At 32.5% G+C, this 18,143-nt stretch overlaps 3 protein-coding genes across 3 annotated transcripts; all 3 read right to left on the reverse strand.

Moving 5' to 3' along the window:
• Window positions 1-1,993: 1,993 nt before the first annotated feature.
• On the reverse strand, window positions 1,994-7,679 carry LOC130729861 (uncharacterized). The gene is made up of 6 exons (XM_057581704.1): window positions 7,123-7,679; window positions 5,948-6,002; window positions 5,431-5,505; window positions 5,254-5,345; window positions 3,705-3,786; window positions 1,994-2,247 (listed from the first exon to the last, which is right to left on the reverse strand). Exons 1-6 carry the CDS (start codon window positions 7,572-7,574, stop codon window positions 2,191-2,193), a joined length of 813 nt encoding a protein of 270 aa, XP_057437687.1. The 5' UTR covers window positions 7,575-7,679; the 3' UTR covers window positions 1,994-2,190.
• A 682-nt stretch (window positions 7,680-8,361) lies between these two features.
• LOC130729862 (TATA-box-binding protein 1-like) lies at window positions 8,362-13,918 on the reverse strand. Its single transcript, XM_057581705.1, has 10 exons — window positions 13,777-13,918; window positions 10,636-10,740; window positions 10,313-10,400; window positions 10,137-10,208; window positions 9,772-9,822; window positions 9,465-9,512; window positions 9,260-9,352; window positions 8,978-9,079; window positions 8,820-8,893; window positions 8,362-8,708 (listed from the first exon to the last, which is right to left on the reverse strand). Coding segments are annotated over exons 2-10 (609 nt in total). The 5' UTR covers window positions 10,716-10,740; window positions 13,777-13,918; the 3' UTR covers window positions 8,362-8,707.
• Window positions 12,311-16,123, reverse strand: LOC130729860 (phytosulfokine receptor 1-like). The gene has a single exon (XM_057581703.1). It carries the CDS (start codon window positions 15,879-15,881, stop codon window positions 13,857-13,859), a length of 2,025 nt encoding a protein of 674 aa, XP_057437686.1. The 5' UTR covers window positions 15,882-16,123; the 3' UTR covers window positions 12,311-13,856.
• Between the last annotated feature and the right edge of the window lie 2,020 nt (window positions 16,124-18,143).

The following is an 18,143-nucleotide window of genomic DNA, read 5'->3' on the forward strand; positions in this document are numbered from 1 at the left end:
AAAATCCTGAATTAATCAAAAAAGGTCAAGATCGATAAAAATCTAGCAAATCACAATAAAAACTCATAAAATTCTGGATTAATTAAAAATCTGAAAATTCAATAAAAATACCATAAAAATAATTAATACTCTAAAAATAAATAATAAGATAAATTAAGATAAAATCATGAAATAAACAACCTAAATCCTAATCAAATCTAAAATGTAAAAAGGTACTAAATAAATATAGATAAAAACTATCAAAATCTAGCAAATCACAATAAAAGTTCATAAAATCCTGAATTAATTAAAAATCCGAAAATTCAATAAAAATACCATAAAAATTAATTAATACTCTAAAATTAAATTAAGATAAAATCAAGAAATAAACAACCTAAATCCTAATCAAATCTAAAATTTAAAAATTTATTTTTTTATGAGAATTAACCTGAGAATGACACGTGGAATTGTTTTTATGAGAATTAACGTGAGAACGACACGTCACTAACTTGGCCTGTGAGAGCGACATTTCATGCTAGAAGTTGTTCTTTTCTAATATATATTGATATTGATATTGATATTGATCAGCAGTAAAAAACGCACTTAACTCTAATAATTATGTTCTTTTTAAAATCAAAAAGGTAATTCAGGAGTAATTGTTTTTATAAAATGATTATTAATATATGTATTTAAAACTGTTAAATAGGAGAGGAATATATCCATTTTTTAAATTGATTAACATTTAATGTATTTTAAATCCAGCAAATTAAAAAAAAACTGTTTTTTTTTTAAATGGATTACAGTAGCTAATGTTTTTACCTTAGTCTAAAAATAAATGTCTATTAAAACTGTTAAATACGTTTTACGGATTTCTTTTTTTCCATATTATGATGTTATGAATTTAATGCAATTAAAAATATTTTTAATATATGACCCGTGCCTTGCACGAAGGAATTAAAAATTATATAATTTTTAAATTTTTATAAAAAATTGTTAATTTTATTTTGTAATCGTAGTGGAAATTTTATGTATTCAGGCACATTTGTGTTTATTTCGTTTTGGTTGTAGTGAATAACCCTAATATGGTCATTTAAATCTTAAAATAAAAAGTTTTTTGTCTTGCAAAGCACGAAGTTTTAAGGTCAATTTGTCGGCGGTGTCATTTTAAGTTCTTGTGCAAACTATAGAATATGTGTTTTATAGATTGAATAAATAAAGCAAGACGAACTATAATAGATATTCATTTGAAATGATGAATTCTTCAAAAAGTCTTATGGCACGCTGAATTATTTAAAATTCGAAGGTAGCTAGAATATTTTTTAATTTGCACCCTAAATTAATGTATCATGTAATTTAAATTTAATTCGTGTTAAATTCCTAGAATTGCACTACTGTTTGAAAATACTTTCTAAGTTTTAAGATAAGTTGTTTCTTTTTTATTTGATCTAAAATAATTCACTTTAATTTTGCTAGAAGTTCCCTGCTGTTTTAAAGTATTTTAAGTTTCAAGATAAGTTCTTGGTTTTTTTAATTTTGGTCTAAAATTGAATCTTTTATTTTTCTAAAGTAAAATATTATTTAAATATGAATCATAATTGATTATGAATTTATGATAAGCTACTTTAAATTTAATTTTTTAAATGCTCATTTTTTAAGTTGAATTGAGTCTTTTTTTTTTCTGTACCAAAAAAATCTCATTTTTTAAAACCATGAAAATAAAGTAGTTATGTTTTTTAAAATAACACCCTAATTTTGCGGGTTAATTTCAACGCCCCTGTCATGATAGTTTTTTCCTCCAAAAATTTTATTTTTAAAGTTATTAACATTAATACACATTAAAATACTGTCAAATGAAAGACATATTCGAATTTTAAAGATTTAAAAAAAATGACAACAATAATAATATTCCGTCTATTCTTTTAATAATGTAATTCAATAATTTATCACATAATAAATTACGATATTAACAACTTAATAAATCATATATTTTTCTTTTGTGAAAAAAGAATGAAAGTACGTGCAAAGGAAACTTAAAATTCTTCTATTAGGCAAGCTTAGTAAAACTCCTCCAAGTGGAGGTTCAAGTTCAATAGATCCACAGCAAGGCAGCATCCATTAGAATTTCTTTATAATCTTAGTCATCAGAAAGCAAAGATATTGAGTCACAAAACTAAGATGCTATTAAAATATAAATAAGTGAACCTGAATAAATTAGAACCTTCGGAGCTTTCCAATAAGGGCTTCCTTTGAATGCCAATGGACCCTGATCTGCAAATTACATAAGGTATAAGTAGGAAAGAAGAAAATAAAGAACCACTTTCGGGTTCAGTAAGTCTCATAAATTCAATCTCATAAATAAAACTCAACGGAAAAAATGAAGCTTAAGAAAAACCACTATTAGAGTCTCCTTTTTTCATGTTAATTGCATCCTGATACATAATATTTACAGCTACTGGTGCGTGATCAAGATTGCATTTGTATATTTTCTCATACCCTAAGGACATTAAGTTCAGCCACTTGTCTTTCATATGGTTCCTGTTAGTTGTATCGACCTCTGATTGGCAAGCACATCCTCCCAATTCCCAATAATAATGATCCCAAAAGATGCTATTTCTCTCTAAGTTCTCTTATTTATAACATTCTCACACACTGTCTAAGTAACTCTCCCAAACTAACTAAAACTACCTCAACTAACTAACTAAACTGCTAACTAGCTCCGGGTACCTATTAAAATCACTTCTAGCGTCATCTATTCCACTACAGTTGAAATTTGGAATGATCTTCAAGAACATTTTCAGTAACACAATGGCCACACATTTTAAAGCTCAAGAAAGAATTGATCAGTTTTTCACAGGGATCTCTCATGTCAATCAGTATTTTCCCAAGTTCTAACTGCACAGGAGTTCTATTATCAAGAGAAAGAAGGACTTCAGACTCACTCTCACAAATCTCTTTCCTCCCCTTTCAATCAGTTAAAAACTTATCCAGAAGAAACTTTTCATTTGTAACTAGGTGTCCTCTACTCTTGATAATCACGGTCACGGTAGTAATTAGTAAAAAGAAATGGAGTGAGCAGTAATTATAATTAAGATTCTAGAATTGATATCAAACTGAATACCTATTTTATGCATTCTTAAAGGTCAAGTTCCTTTTTTAACCATGTTAATAGAAGCTTTCTATTTCTACTTGCATAATCATGTATCAAATCATAATTGAGCTTTATAGTCAGCTTGAAGTCCAACCAAGTACCCACAATTAGCTAGATTTTTTTTCTTCCATCACAAACACGTGGTACTTTTTTGGAAACAAAATAGAATGAACCCTGAAAAATGATAATTTGGGTTACCCTGCCAGAGAAGAGACAATTGACGGTCATTTGTTGATTTATAGTATTTCCTATAAATCTTGAGCTATTTATATATAGAGATTTTCATAAGCCTTCTCTGTGTTTGTAATTTTGTTCTTCAGCCTCATGTGCAGACAACTGAATTATGCATCAAACACCTTCGATAAAACTCAACTGCTGATTTTCCAGGAAAATCTATGGGGAAAGGTTCTATAAATGAAGATCCATGACAAATATACACGTACGAAATGCCAATAAGGCAATAACCCATTTAAAGTGTGTTCATGACAGCTACTTGTATCCTAATGATCATGCATGCTAAATTTTAGAAAAATATCAAGTAGTAAGTATTTTCTATATGAGAAAAATATTGTCTTACTAGATTTTCCCATGTCCATTCTCCACCTAGTGCAGCAGGCACCACGTGATCAATGGTCAAATTCTCACGCGAAGAGCAATACCTGTTGAGGGGGCATCTCATGTCAGTGCAAGGACTTGTATCTCAACTAAAGTAATCACTTGAAAGTTGAAAACACAAGACCATCATTGAATCCCAATGCTTCTTTCTGGTTCATAGAAGATAATAATGAAAGATAAAAACCAAGAAACTATTTCTTTTGTGATAATTACTCGACAACCATGAAATTATGAGAAGGGATCTTGGATTTGTTGTATCAATATATACAGTTATCAACTACAGAAGCAACAAAGTCAATTGTAAAGGATCTTTCGCTCTTTGTTAAACCTGCATTAAATCTGATGCAAGGTCCCAACCAAAACTATTAAGGACATAAAAAAAGTAAAAAAACACATAAATCCACCTATATCCATATACGTAAACAAAGTCTAAACTACAATCTTAATGTTCAATCACTTAGGGCATAGAGATGCCAATTCTCATAAATTATGAAGTGAACTAATCTTGCTGTCCCAAAGTACAGATTAGGAAAGAAAATTAAAGATTTCACTCAAAAATACATATCCCATCAAAAGTAAATTTCAACTCGATAAGGTGATAGTTCTGTCAACCAAAGCTCGACGAAATGTTTAAACTTCAAAGATCGAATGGAAAATAGAAGCCTAGAAGGGGATCCTTTCATATCCTCATGTCCCCCACAAACCACAAATGATTTTTTTTTTTCCTTTCTTTTTTCACATCAACTTTTAGGAAGTCAACACCTTACTTATATTAACACAGTGTGAGCTTTAGCTTAAATTGCACCACTGAAAGGGCGGCCAGTCAGGAATTTACTAGGAGTATGCATTTCAACCTATCATAATGTTGGTCTTGCTCAGTTTGCAAGCCTCATGCCTGAATAATTTTTTAACACTAAACACCATGGAGGCCATCCATCCACATAATACAATGTCCTGTTTGAAGTCGCCAACCATCCTGTTTATGTTTCTAACAATAGAACAGTTAATTGTTTCTCACTCTCTTTTTTAACAGACTTAGGTGTTAGTTGCGCAGTTGTTTCCAACTGTTCTCACTTAACTCTATAAATACTATAACTGTCAGAGTTAATAGAGAATGAAAATTACTCAAATCTACAGAGAATTCACTATGGTTTCTATCTTTCTACAGTCTACACTCTCCTTTTCTTACGCTTTCCTTCACTTTCTTTCTCAAGCACGAATCTTAAAAGAAAATCTGATCTAAAGTTGCAGCTGAAAACTATTCCAGTCACAAGACATCATTGAATCTTGTATGTCCTAGTGCAATAGGATCCTAATTCTTACTAATCTCAGACTCTGAGTGGTCAGAGAAATGTGAAGATCCTCAAATTTCCTTAAGTAGTGAGCTAGTCATAATCTTGATTGACAATACCATCTAAAGAATATATAACTACAGGGATGTGTTTTGTTGAATGACATAATTGAAAACGTTTAAATCTATTAGAAATCAAAGTTTAATGCAGAGCACTTACTGACAGGTGAAATGGTCCCTGAATAGTATATTTTTGCGACTAAGATTGTTCTTCACTATTCTTCTTTTAACAACCTGAAGTAAATGAGGAACCTGTACCAAAATAAAGATGCGTTGAATAGAGTGGTTTTGCTATAATGGTGACACAGTGCCAAAATAATGATTAAAGTGAGCATACCCTTAAGACAGCTGGTATATAAAAAGATCCACTGGGGGAGTTCACAGTCTTTTCATAATACTCAAGTACATCAGCCTGGATCAAGCAAGATTTGAAAACATATTTCATTAACATATGTTCACCGCTTGTCTAAAAAGAAGAAAAATAGAAAGTCAAAACTTGTGGCTGTGAATCAGTATTTCGGTCTGTGTCTGTAAGGTATGTGCACACTGCACAGTGAGCCTTATGGCCTGGGAAGTGAAATGGGTTTAGGTTACATATTGAACTACAAACCAAACAAAGTGAAGCTATGTCAGAAATACTCTCAACCAAGTGGAAATCTCAGATGTTTTAAGATTTATAATATAGTAAATACTGCGTCATTTACCAAAATTGTATGCATTTAATTCACATGATGTAGCACACCTTAGTCAAGCATCAAATAAGGTTTTGTTAAATTTCACGCATAGTCATGCCAATCTCAAAATGATAAACCGCATTATAGAGATTAATCAGATGTTGAGCTAAAAAATCTGACCTTCTCCATAAACTCCAAACATATGGCACGTTTCCAGCATACAACATTGACTGGCCTGGAGCAGGATGACAGCAGTCAGAACCATAAGCAAACAACTGAGCAGATGTCTTGATATGGATGACTATAAAAGAAAAAATTATATGTTACAACTTCATATCCTAGTTGTACTAAACACTGAACACTCAGGATAAGCATGCAATATTTCATCCTAGTTATTTGTAGAAATTGTTAGGAAGAATGCATCAACCAACTCATCATCAATTCTGATTCTTATATTTATGTTATCTTGAATGGAAAAAGAATTCCCTAATGAATACAGAGAAACACACACGTGTGTTGAAGAAACCCACAAATAATGCAAGGTGATCCTGGGTAATGTTCCCGAACTCCCCCTGACATATCAAACGATAAATACCCGATAAAATAGCCACTTGAAGCTTACACAAATAAAATTTGTAGCTTCATGAAAAACTGAAAGAGCAGAAGTATGCATGTATACATCAATACTCACATCTACAGGCTTCATTCAAATTTTGCAGTTATAATACCAAACATTTCCTACTTCAGCCAAAAAAATAGTTCTTCTTTAATCCAAATGATACCCACATAATCAATTCATCACTATGTTATGAAGCACCGGTCTTCAACAGCCTCCTCTTTGGAAATTAGTTAACAATTCAAACTCAAGTGTTTCTCATAATCTTTTAAAGGGACTATCACTTTCAAAAGGAATTATTACCATCATTTCAATATTAACAATGCATCAAAACCAACAACTTGACATGGAATTCCCAAACTCCTAAGTCCTGCAGTCTTAGTAGTGATACAACAGCAACAACAAAAACAAACACAAAAGCCTGATTCCAATAAGTGAGGGCTGAGGTCGGCTATATGGATCACCGTACATTGAGCTCGATAAAAAACCAGATCAACAACCTAACTAAAACATGATAGTAAAAACCAGTTGGGAAGGTTTAAAAACAATAAATCACAGCAAATGAATTATACAAGCATCAGATCACATCAACTGCAAAATCCCAGATGAACTTCCCCAATTGAAAATCTCTGTACATTACATTGTTAAGTGCTCAACATGATACATGAAAACAAGTGACAACTTAAGATTACTACTGCGAATACAGAAAAGAAACAAAATATTGTAAGAAAGAAATGACCTGTAAGCTAAATCCAATACCAGACCCCGGAAACAAGACAAGCCATCTCCATCAAACCCAAACACATCATCTTCATAATCAAAATCCTCAACACCATCAGAATCATATTCATATTCATCATGCACACCCTCATTGCCAGCAGTGAAGCGCGCCTCCGCATTGCAACGGTTGGCTTTGTTTCTCATAGATGAAGTTGCATATCGAAGAATTCCTCCAGCTGAAGAACCCATGTACCTTGTTGGCCTTCTCTTGCGTGTCAGAGCTGATCTGCTGCACTTGTAGTGAAAAGGGTCCTTGTTGTGCTCCAAAATGGATGACCCAACTTCCCCATTGAAGAGCAGCTTCAAGCGACCGTGTGTAGTGAACTGGGCCATGGATTCTTCTTTGGAATTTGTGATCAGAGATTGAAAGTTTCTTCTGAAAACAGTGAGATATTTGAAGTGGTTGATCATTCAACAAGACATTGATGATTGATGTTTGCACGACAAAACAAACAAAAATAGAAGGAAAAGCATTTGTGCCACGGAAAGAACCTTAACCACAGATGTTCCCAAATCTTCTTCTCCCAATCACAATATCTTCATCTCTTGGTCTGAATTTACAAATATGCCATTTAAAGTGATTCACAAAAGTAGTTTTTAAAAGTATTTTTTTAATTTATTGTGAGATGAAACAGTTTGATTCGCGAATCCGATTAAACTGAACCAAACCAAACACATTATGGTGGGTTGGATTGGGTCATTCCGTCATTGGTTTGGTTCATATGTGTCATTGGCTCATTATAATCTTGTACGTAGTTGTAAGTCTTTTTTCTATTTATGTAACATACTTTCTTGAATTTCACATGAGCTAAACTAATATTTTTAATTAACTATTTAGTTGAAACGGATTTATTATTATTATTTACTTTTATCTCATGTTGATCGTGTGAGTTCTTATATTACTAGTTATTGAGCTCTCCATAAGATTAACGAGATAAATTGAATACAGATGACAGCTACCTTCCTTCTTTATGTGCGTGCTCAATTGGTGGTGTTGTGAGAGACACTTATAACTTTTGGTTCTTTGGATTTATTGTTTTTCAGTTGGGTGATCTTTTACATTCCCCGAATTCCACCCCTAACCCTAAATCTACTCCCCTAGGATAAAACAATGTATAAAGGTGTATCTATTGGAAAAAAAAACAAAAATTATGTGGGATCAAGAGGGATAAATCTTGAAGATACAACCATACAAACGGGGTAAACATTAGTAGTTATTCAATAATAACATAACCGCTTAAAAGTTGTAGGTGTCAATCTATGTATTACACTAATCATTAATCAAGTTTGAGGATTACATTGAAACTTATGATTCTTTGTTCCAAGGCCACACATACAAACTACAAAGTATCAAATAGTAGAAGATCTTCCATTTAATTTTATCTAAGATTTAAGAAAGTAGCACAAACACAATAAGGAAGTCCTGGAATTTTCTTAGCTAAAATATGAAAGTGACCATGTCTTGTTCCATATACTCCAAAAGCAGAGAACAAAGCTTGATCCAAATATATAATTATATACCAAATCCCCCATTTTGAAGTATATCTGTCAAGTAAAAATGTCAGCAAAATCAAACCATTAGTTCATAATCCTCTCAATGCCACTAACAAAAGAAGCATTAATTCAACATGTAAATAAAAAGTTCTCCTATCATACCATTTCAGAATTTTCCTAAACCTTGCAAGAACAGGATGCATCTTCTCATAAGCTGTGTATATCTCCTCTCTTGCCTTAAATGTCAAATAATGAAAACATGGTGAACTTTGGCTTCAAAATGCACCAGAACAGAAACATACATGAAAAAGCAAACATACCTTGGCTCCAGTAAGCACAATTTTTCCAGACACAAATATGAGGAAAACAATGTTTGGCTGCTTCATGCGATATATTAAGCCAGGAAATATTTCTGGCTCATACTGCAAATTAAATCTTTCATGGTATTAGACATTGAAATCATAGCATCAAGCTTTAAATTTCAATGTTCACGAGTGCTGCTATTTGCAAAATTTCAAGAAGTACAATTCATATACTAGTCCATTTAAGATCTGAGATATATGACAGAATTCACAGAGTGGAAATATCTGAATACGACTTACAGTTGAAAAGGGGCGTAGTTCGAACGCTAGAAGTTCAAGTCCGAGAGTGTACTTAACATCACAGGAGGCAACAATATTCTGAATTCTGAAGTCCTATTTGAATGAAGGAAAAAAAAAAAACTTAGGTCTATGCTCTATCCAATTTCATTGCTGTTATGGTTTGAAGTTTCAAGTTATGTAGTTTTCTAGTAGATTAGATATATACCTTAAATTTGGCAGCTGGAAATCCAAGCTTTTGGATAATTCTAGCATACTGAAAAATCATATCAGATTGACTTGATAAATACCTCTTATTAACATAAATGAAATTGGCTAATTAAAAGGCAAGGGTTCAATTTGTGATACATGACCTGGTTTTCAATTATCATTTGGTATTATAGACTATATATAGTAGAGAGGGTAGGACTCAACTTGATTGCATAATATACTATGCTCATCATTTTTAAGTGGAAAACCATGTTCTTCATAAATGCTAAAGTATGATGCCCATTTGATAAAACCTAAAAGTTAACCTTTCTTGCTGCAAGTTTTGACTGTTGTTCATTTTTAGCACCTGTGCAGACCTAGAAAAGCAAAAGTAAAATGTTAACACAAAATTGAAATGAAAACATGGTAAAAAACCACTAAATATAATTAAGGATTTAAAGGATGTATTCAACACATTTTTACATATGAACTTAATTATTAGATCAGCATGTTCATATATATATGATTTCATAGATTTTTTGAGAGAAATTAAAAAAATGTTTGAAAGGGGAAAAATAGAATGGATGTAATGTAATTAAATAAAAAGCTACATTTTCTGCACAATCAACAGGCATGAACAATAGGCTGCAATTTACAGAAATAGAATTTGCAAATGTGCTGTGATATTCACCATCTTTCCAGAAGCAAATATCAAAGCTGTTGTTTTTGGTTCCCTTATCCTCATGATGACAGCAGAAAAACGCTGCAGCAACATTTGCATTGTAGTATCAGTAAGGAAACCACATATATCAGAAACTTCTGTTTGATACAGAGTTAAATAATTCAATGAATTGCCAGAAACAGAACCTTGGGATTGTATTCAGCATTGCGAGCTTGTTGTGCAATCTTCTTAAGATCCAAGGCACAATCCAAGTTCACTGTGGACACAATATTCCTAGAAAAAAAAAGTAGTAAAAATTGAAAATATAACATGTTATCTTCAATAGTACTAATTACAAAATAATATGAATAGATATAGATATACAAGTAGTGAAACATGAACTGCTAAAAGGTAACTGAATAATAATGAGTAGAAGATACATTGATGAACAAATAGAAAATTTAACACATGAACTCCACATTTTTCTGTTATCTTTCTTGATCTTCTTTTTTCTGAAAATGAAACTTACTGAATAGTGGGAACAGTGGGGTTCACCAATTGCAATGGGCTCCCTTCTTCTAAGCCATTATATCCTTGTTCTTCTGCCATGTTCAGCTAGCTAGACTCTGCTTGCCTGTTAGTGTGACAAAAAACAAGAACACCTCTGATAATTCTTGAAAAAGTTGCGATCAAGAAAATTAATATAACGCTCTCAGAAACTTTCCAAGTAATTCTTTAACACAATGTAATTGATTTAAGTCCAGTTTGTTGATAAATATTATAAAGAATGGAAATATCAATAAGGCACATTTGGTGTTGAGTAAATATCCAAGGTCAAAACATTCAAACCATCCACTCATACATGTTGCTTCACGTTTCACATATTTTTGAAGGCTCGGAGCTTAACAATCGCATGACTGAATCATTTGATTCTTTTTTTTTTGCACAATATCGCAATGGAATAAATATTTTAATTACACTTTCACTTACTTTAATATACTAATATGCAATTTTGGTCCCCTAAATAATATCTTATCTTATTTATATTTTCTGATTTTTTTTAATTTAAATATTAAATAATTCCATATTTTTGAAAATAATTACTGTATTAATATTTTATTTAATAGTTATTAATGATATTAGAATAATTAACAAAAGTCAATTGTGACTTTTTTCTGAAAATAACTACTGTATTAATTTGACATTTAATGGTTTTAAATGAAATTAGAATAATTAATAAAAGTCAATTGTGACTTTTCTACCATTAAGATGTACTCCCTCCGGTCCTATTTATAAGCATGAAAGAGAAGAAAAACCTTGGTCCTTTTTATAAGAACCAAATGAAAGTTTGAGCTATATTAATTAATTTTTTCCAATGATGCCCTTATTAATTCTAACTTGTAAAATGTGTCTCATTAATTATTCTCTCTCTTTCCCACTTTCCAACACTAATAACAAAGGGTAATTTTGGAAGTTTATTTTGATTTAAGACAAATTTAATGCATTTTATCTAGTTTAACTACATTTCTTAAACTATGTGAATTTTTTTTTTGTTGCTTATAAATAGGACCGGAGGGAGTATGAGGATAAATTCTTTTTTTAATTATTATAGCTATTTTTTTATATAAAATTGAATGTAACATCTTACGTTCAAAATAATATCAAATATGTCTTAAAAAATTGATATCAAATAGTTTTAAATGATTGATTTGGAAATTCACTCAATTTTTTTTTGTATTTTATGTTTTCGTATATACATCTGAAAGATTAAAATGGTTTTGGTATATTGATTCAAAGCATAACAAATTAGAAAAAAAAGGGAATTATAATATAGCTAGGATTAGGAAAAAACTTAAATAGATGATATACGTATTAAAAAAACTTAAATATGAAAAGGTCTGATGTATGCCGACAAAGTACTCTTATTTCATCCGCGCATTCCGCGAGATCAATACTAGTTTCAATTTTCTCTATCAGTTTCAGTTTAATTCATTAAAACTCACAAGTTTAATTTCATTATTCACTTAAATACTTTAGAAATTAAATCAATTAAATTACTAGTTCAACCCTTCTTTTCTCAACATTAACTTAAATTATGCTATATTTAATTTAATCAGTGAATAGTAAAATATATGTTGAAATTTAACCACTCTACCAAAAAAAATATAACTAATTATTAATACTAAATACTATACTTATTCAAATTTATATATTAAATATTAGCAAGTTAGATCCTCATAAGGGTGAGAATACAAATTTGAACCCAAGAAAAGTCAATTTTTGTCCTAAACATATTTATACACGCGCGTCAAAGATAAAAAAAAACTGTTTTAAACCTCAAATTCATCTATATAACTTTATGAGCTTTAGGTTAAATATAGAATCATTTAAATTATTTTTACTATAAATTTAGTTTGGTGTCTACAAACTATCAACTAGCTGGTTTCTCGACTCTTCCTGGAATCCCATCCCCTAATTCACATGAGATTCCACATGTCCATGCTACTCATGCCAAAAGGTAAGTTAGTGATATTTCGACTACTAGACTCTCACCGTATAGGGTGTGACACTCCATCGCTTCGTCTAGCAGTATGATTCTTGTATAACTCTCTCACAATCCCTTTAATTGGTAGGGTTGGCTTTGTTTGGGTGGGGATATACTCAGTAACATGTATAATAGGGTGGGTAATTTATGGGCCTAATTAAACATTTTTTTAGTTATCTATCTTAATTTGTACTCCCATCTTGAGAGGGTTTTTTCAAGTTGTTCAAAATTTAATAAAAATTCCTATGTTTTTGTAAAAATAATACACATATAAAATATATTTTTCACAAAGGTATTTGAAATTTAAAATGACCTAAATATTAGCCCTCTAAAAATTTGGGTCCTCAAGTTGATCTCAAAAAAATCTTAAACATCACACATTAGTCTCTAGAAAAATTCATCTCTAAATTAATTTATCATCTAATTCATCACCAAATTTATTATTTGTATATTTGTACTTCAGTAGTATTTCATAAGGATGAATATGTTGACATTTTATATATTTGATAGACTTATTCGGTAACAAAGCTTTGGGAAGAGATCATGAGGAGACATGCATATAGATTTTGGGGGGATTAATTAATTGGTAACCACTATATATGTTTGGAAGACTAATGTGGTGACTAGTGCAATTTCAAGAGGCTATCCTAAGGATTTACTCTTCTACTAAATTAAAAAAATGACTAATTTATGAATCTGTATGTGACTATACATAAAAGACTCATAAATTTAACTAATCATAAAAACTATATATTTCGTTGATGGCATGGGTGTTTGGACGTATTATCCTCTACAAATTATCCAATATTCTCTTTATTACTGATACATTGCCATTGTTTTTCATCCCTTATTCAGCAATAGGCATAGATAAAAGGAAAACATGTTTTTATCCATAATTGTAATTTTAGTTATAAGAATTAAATTTATAGAGTTAATATATAGTATAATCGCCATATATATCCTAACTTGAAATCATTCAAGAGTTTTGACCATAGAAGTTAGTCAAGCAACTACCACTTGTACATAAAAGCCAAATTGACAATGCTAGCGACTTTGGTTAACATGTTCAATATAGTGCAACATGAATGCATTTTAATCACAATTTATAAGAAGAGCTATGTTCACTTTTTGTCTTGAAGTAGATGCTAACGCGCTCTGATGTCAACTGATATCTAAAGATACCGACCGCCACTCATTCTTTGACTTTATGAAAATATCCATCCTGAACTGAAACACATGGCAACAGTTATAACAAAACCAGCCAGAGCACCAAATCCAAATGGAAAACCAAAGATTTCCAGCTTCTGATCATGATCAGGCTGAGAAGGAATCATCTCAGCTGGTAAGGAAGGCATAGAACCAGAAGTTCCATAACGGTAGAGACCCATGTTCCCTTCAAAGCTTGTGGATGGAAAAGTGTCAAATTGTCCTCCTGTTGGGATTTTACCATGCAACTGATTATAAGACACATCAAATAGGGATAAGAAACTTAGCACTCTTAATGTTAGTGGTATTTCCCCTGAGAGTTTGTTGTGAGACAAATCCAAAATCTCCAACATTGCCATTCCTGATAACTGGTAAGAAATTGGTCCTGATAGGCTGTTATGTTTCAGGTCCATCACATGTAGGCCTTTCAGGTTACCAAAACCTGGCCATAGAGGCCCTTGAAGCTGATTATAGCTGAGGAATATAGATGATCTGAAACTTGAAACTTTCTTGTACTTCAAGCCTTTCACACTCCCCTTGGTGTAAAAGGGAAAGGCAGAAAGAGTTCCTTCTAATGAAAAATTCCTTTGCTGAAGGCTCAAGACCTTGGTCAAGCTCTGTGGTATGTTTCCCGAGAAAGAGTTGTTTGACAAGTCCAAGTAATAGAGATTATCAAACCTGCCAATCCATGAGGGAATGCTTCCACTGAGATGATTCCATGATAGGTCCAGCAACTGCAACATCTTGCAGCCACTTAACCACTTTGGGAATGAACCTTTGATCTGACTGTTAGCTAGAACAAAAACCTTGAGATTGCTGAATTCTAGATTCTGATCTTGTGGCATTTCTTCATTGTGGAAGTTCAACGTGAGGACTAGTGTGCTTAAGTTCCTGCAGTGGCTCAAAACCTCTAGTGTTGCTGACAAATTATGCAGGCTGGCTTTTGAAAGGGAGAGTTGGGTTAGGGACTGAAGATTCTTGAAGTTGACAGGAACCGAGCCATTGAGACGGTTTCGAGCGAGGTTAACGGTTTCCAATCCTAGGCAATTTGATAAACTACCAGGGATTGGACCCTGGTATTGGTTAGAAGCAAGACTAATGGAGGTTAAATTTTTCATTACAGAACAATTCAAATTAATTGAACCACTCAAAGAGTTGTTGTTTATAGTAAGCACTTGAAAAGATGGAGAATTCACTAGTGTTGAAGGCAACTGACCAATGAACCTGTTTGACTCAGCTGAGAAAATCTTCAGCCTTGTGAGGCTTCCAAACATTTCAGGAAGAATTCCATAGAATCCATTATTGGAGATATCCAATTCAACAAGGTTTGAAAGAATGCCAAAGTCCTTACTCAGTGGCCCAGATAGCTTATTATTCTGCAGGTACAGGACACTCAAATTTACCAGTTGGAAGGTACTCTCAGGAATGTTTCCTGACAAATCATTTCCATCAATTAAGAGATGCTGCAGAGAGGAACAATTACCTATATTGTCTGGAATCTCACCAGTAAAGAAGTTATTAGACAGTTTCAATACTCCAACCTTGGCCAAAGAGGTACAGATAGCTGGATTTATAGATCCATTAAAGTAATTGCTACTCAAGTCTACTACATCCAAGTTTTGTAGATGAAAAAATTTCTCAGGAAGAAACCCACCAAGGAAATTCTGGGAAAGATTCAACACTCTTAGTTGATCCAAACCTGCTAAGGATTCACAGATTTCCCCACCAAGTCTTCTGCTTCCGAGTTCCAAACGAACCACCCTTGTGCCAGCACCAAGCAAGGCTTCACATGTGACACCAGGCCAAGTGCAGTAATCAAGGGAAGTAGTAGAGCTGCTCCAGCCTGGAATAGCTGATTCTAAGCAGTTTGAGAATCCAATTAAGGCTTTCAAATCACTGGAATTATTTGTGAAGTTCTGGGATTCATGAGTACTAGTTCCAAAACTGATAAATGGTATCAGAATGGCAAACAAGAATAGGCTATGAAATCTCATTGAACATAAGTACCCTGCTGAAAACAACATGAGAAATTGGAGCAGTAAGATTGGATTGAGAATCAAAATTTTGGTGGCATATCTCAGAGTAAATGGCTTGTTAATTAAGTTTTTGACATAGAGTGCACATATAAGACAACACAACAATGCAGGACTACAACAACAACTTGGAGCATGCTAATGACTTGAACGTGTACATAACTGTGTTTAGTTGACCTCATCAGATATATGATTAAAAAAAAAACAGAGCTTTCTACGGATCTTGAATGAAGAAACTTTTTTCTTATTTCCTTTCATTTTTTATTAACATGAGAGGTAGAGTTATAAGGGTACCCCCATGCTGACCCTTCTCATCATTAAACGTGTCTTTCTGGGATCTGAAACTAGTTGTTTGCTTCTTAATTTGATAAGGAAATAAGATTAAGAAAAGCATAATCTAGAAATAAAAAAATAGGGTCAAGTAACCTGATGTATATTATATTTTTCATTATTGTTTTTTTAACTATTGAATCAATGTCATTGCTGAATTATTTGATACTGAATTCAGCTTTCACACATGAGTATAATTAATAATTAGTAAATGGTTGTATCATGTAATCTCGTTGAAGTCAAATTAGTGTTTAAATAAGTGTATGATATTGAAGCAATCAAAGGATTTGGGTTATCCGTTGTCGGTGACACCCTACATTCACGATATTTGGATAGTACGATTAAGATCGATCAATTCATATTTTCATCAAGATCGGACGGCTCAATTTTGATGACTGCGTGAATGTTGAGATTCTGAACTGTAGGGAATCAATTTAAATCGATTCCAGTATTACTCATACCCCTGGCCTTGGGGCTAGTTCAGTTTTTCGTTGAGCACCCATCAAGCTTATCCAACTTAAGTTTGATCAGAAGAGCTCTATCTTTTCTCTGGAAGTGGGAGAAAAAAGTTTGGTTTACCCCCGAAATAATGGAAATATACTCACAGCTAGAGAGATAATAATAAAAGATAGACATGATAGATGATGAGATAGAAAAAGAAGAAGAGAGAAATATGAGGTGAAAGTGTGTAAAAAGGAATTGAAAGAAAAATTGAGATATGAATGAATCAAAACTCGAAAACGGGTAATGTTGAACATATTTGGATGACCAAAGGAATTTTTTTTATGTTAACACCTTCAATACACCCACGCCCGAGAGACATTTGAATAAAAGAGAGAAATTAGAGATGAAGATGGTGATATAATAGGAAAAGAATAGAGATAAAGAGAAAGCGAGTGCAAGTAGGAACAAAAGAGAAAGTGATCTATTTCTCCAAAAGCTAGTAAGGGTTTGGGTTTTCCCTTTTGGGATAATTGGCTTGGAATTTTTTCACTGGTGAGGATTGTTTCTGGGTTAAAGCTCTTGGTGCTAAATATAGAAGTGTTATACTGTCATGTATTTCTCTGTTCTACAATCTGGCTCTTATGTTTTGAATAGTGTTGCAAATGCTTGGAATTTATTTAAGCATGGCTTTTTGTGGAAATTAAGGATGTGTGAGTCTTCTTTGTAGGTACTTCATAATGATCTTTGATGATATTAAATGGAACATGGACTATGTTGCTAATCAGCTTGCTTCTTCTTTTACTCATTGTACTGATTTCCTGGGAATCTCAAACTCATTTAGGCATGTCCGAAAGTTGCTCTGGAGTCTGGACATGTCTTGTGAAAATTAATACTCATGGTTGCTTTAATTAATATTCACATCAGATTGGTTTAGGGGGAGTTGTCTGTTTTACAAATGGTGCGTGGGCTGTAGGTTTCTCAAGCTCCCCTGGTCAAAACGCTCTTCAAGCTAAGCTTTTAGCTCTTAAGCATGGCGTCCTTCTTGCTTATCACAAAGTGATTTGTGAGAGTGACTCTCTAGATGTTGTTAACCTTCTTACCTTGGAGGGTCCTTCCAAGCCTATGGATCGATGTTTTTAAGGAATATCTATTTATGTCTTTGGGTTGTCAAATTTCAGCATACTTACAATGGAGCTAATTCTTGTGTTGATTTTAAGGAATATCTTTTTATGTCATTGGGTTGTTAAACTTCAGCATACTTATAATTGATTTCATGGCTTCTTTGGGTATTTGAAGGTGGGATAATCTTAAGCTTTGGTCGCTTCCTATGGAGGGCGTTAGTCCTATGCTAGTTTCAGTAATACTCTACTCTGTTTTTTAACCTCCACCATCACATGTCAACTTGTCAACTGGTTTACTTCTACAATACAAGAAAAGCTCACTTTGCATTTTCTCTATAGAAGAACCACCCTTCTTGTT

Source organism: Lotus japonicus, chromosome 1 (assembly GCF_012489685.1).
Source record: "Lotus japonicus ecotype B-129 chromosome 1, LjGifu_v1.2".
NCBI lineage: Eukaryota > Viridiplantae > Streptophyta > Magnoliopsida > Fabales > Fabaceae > Lotus > Lotus japonicus.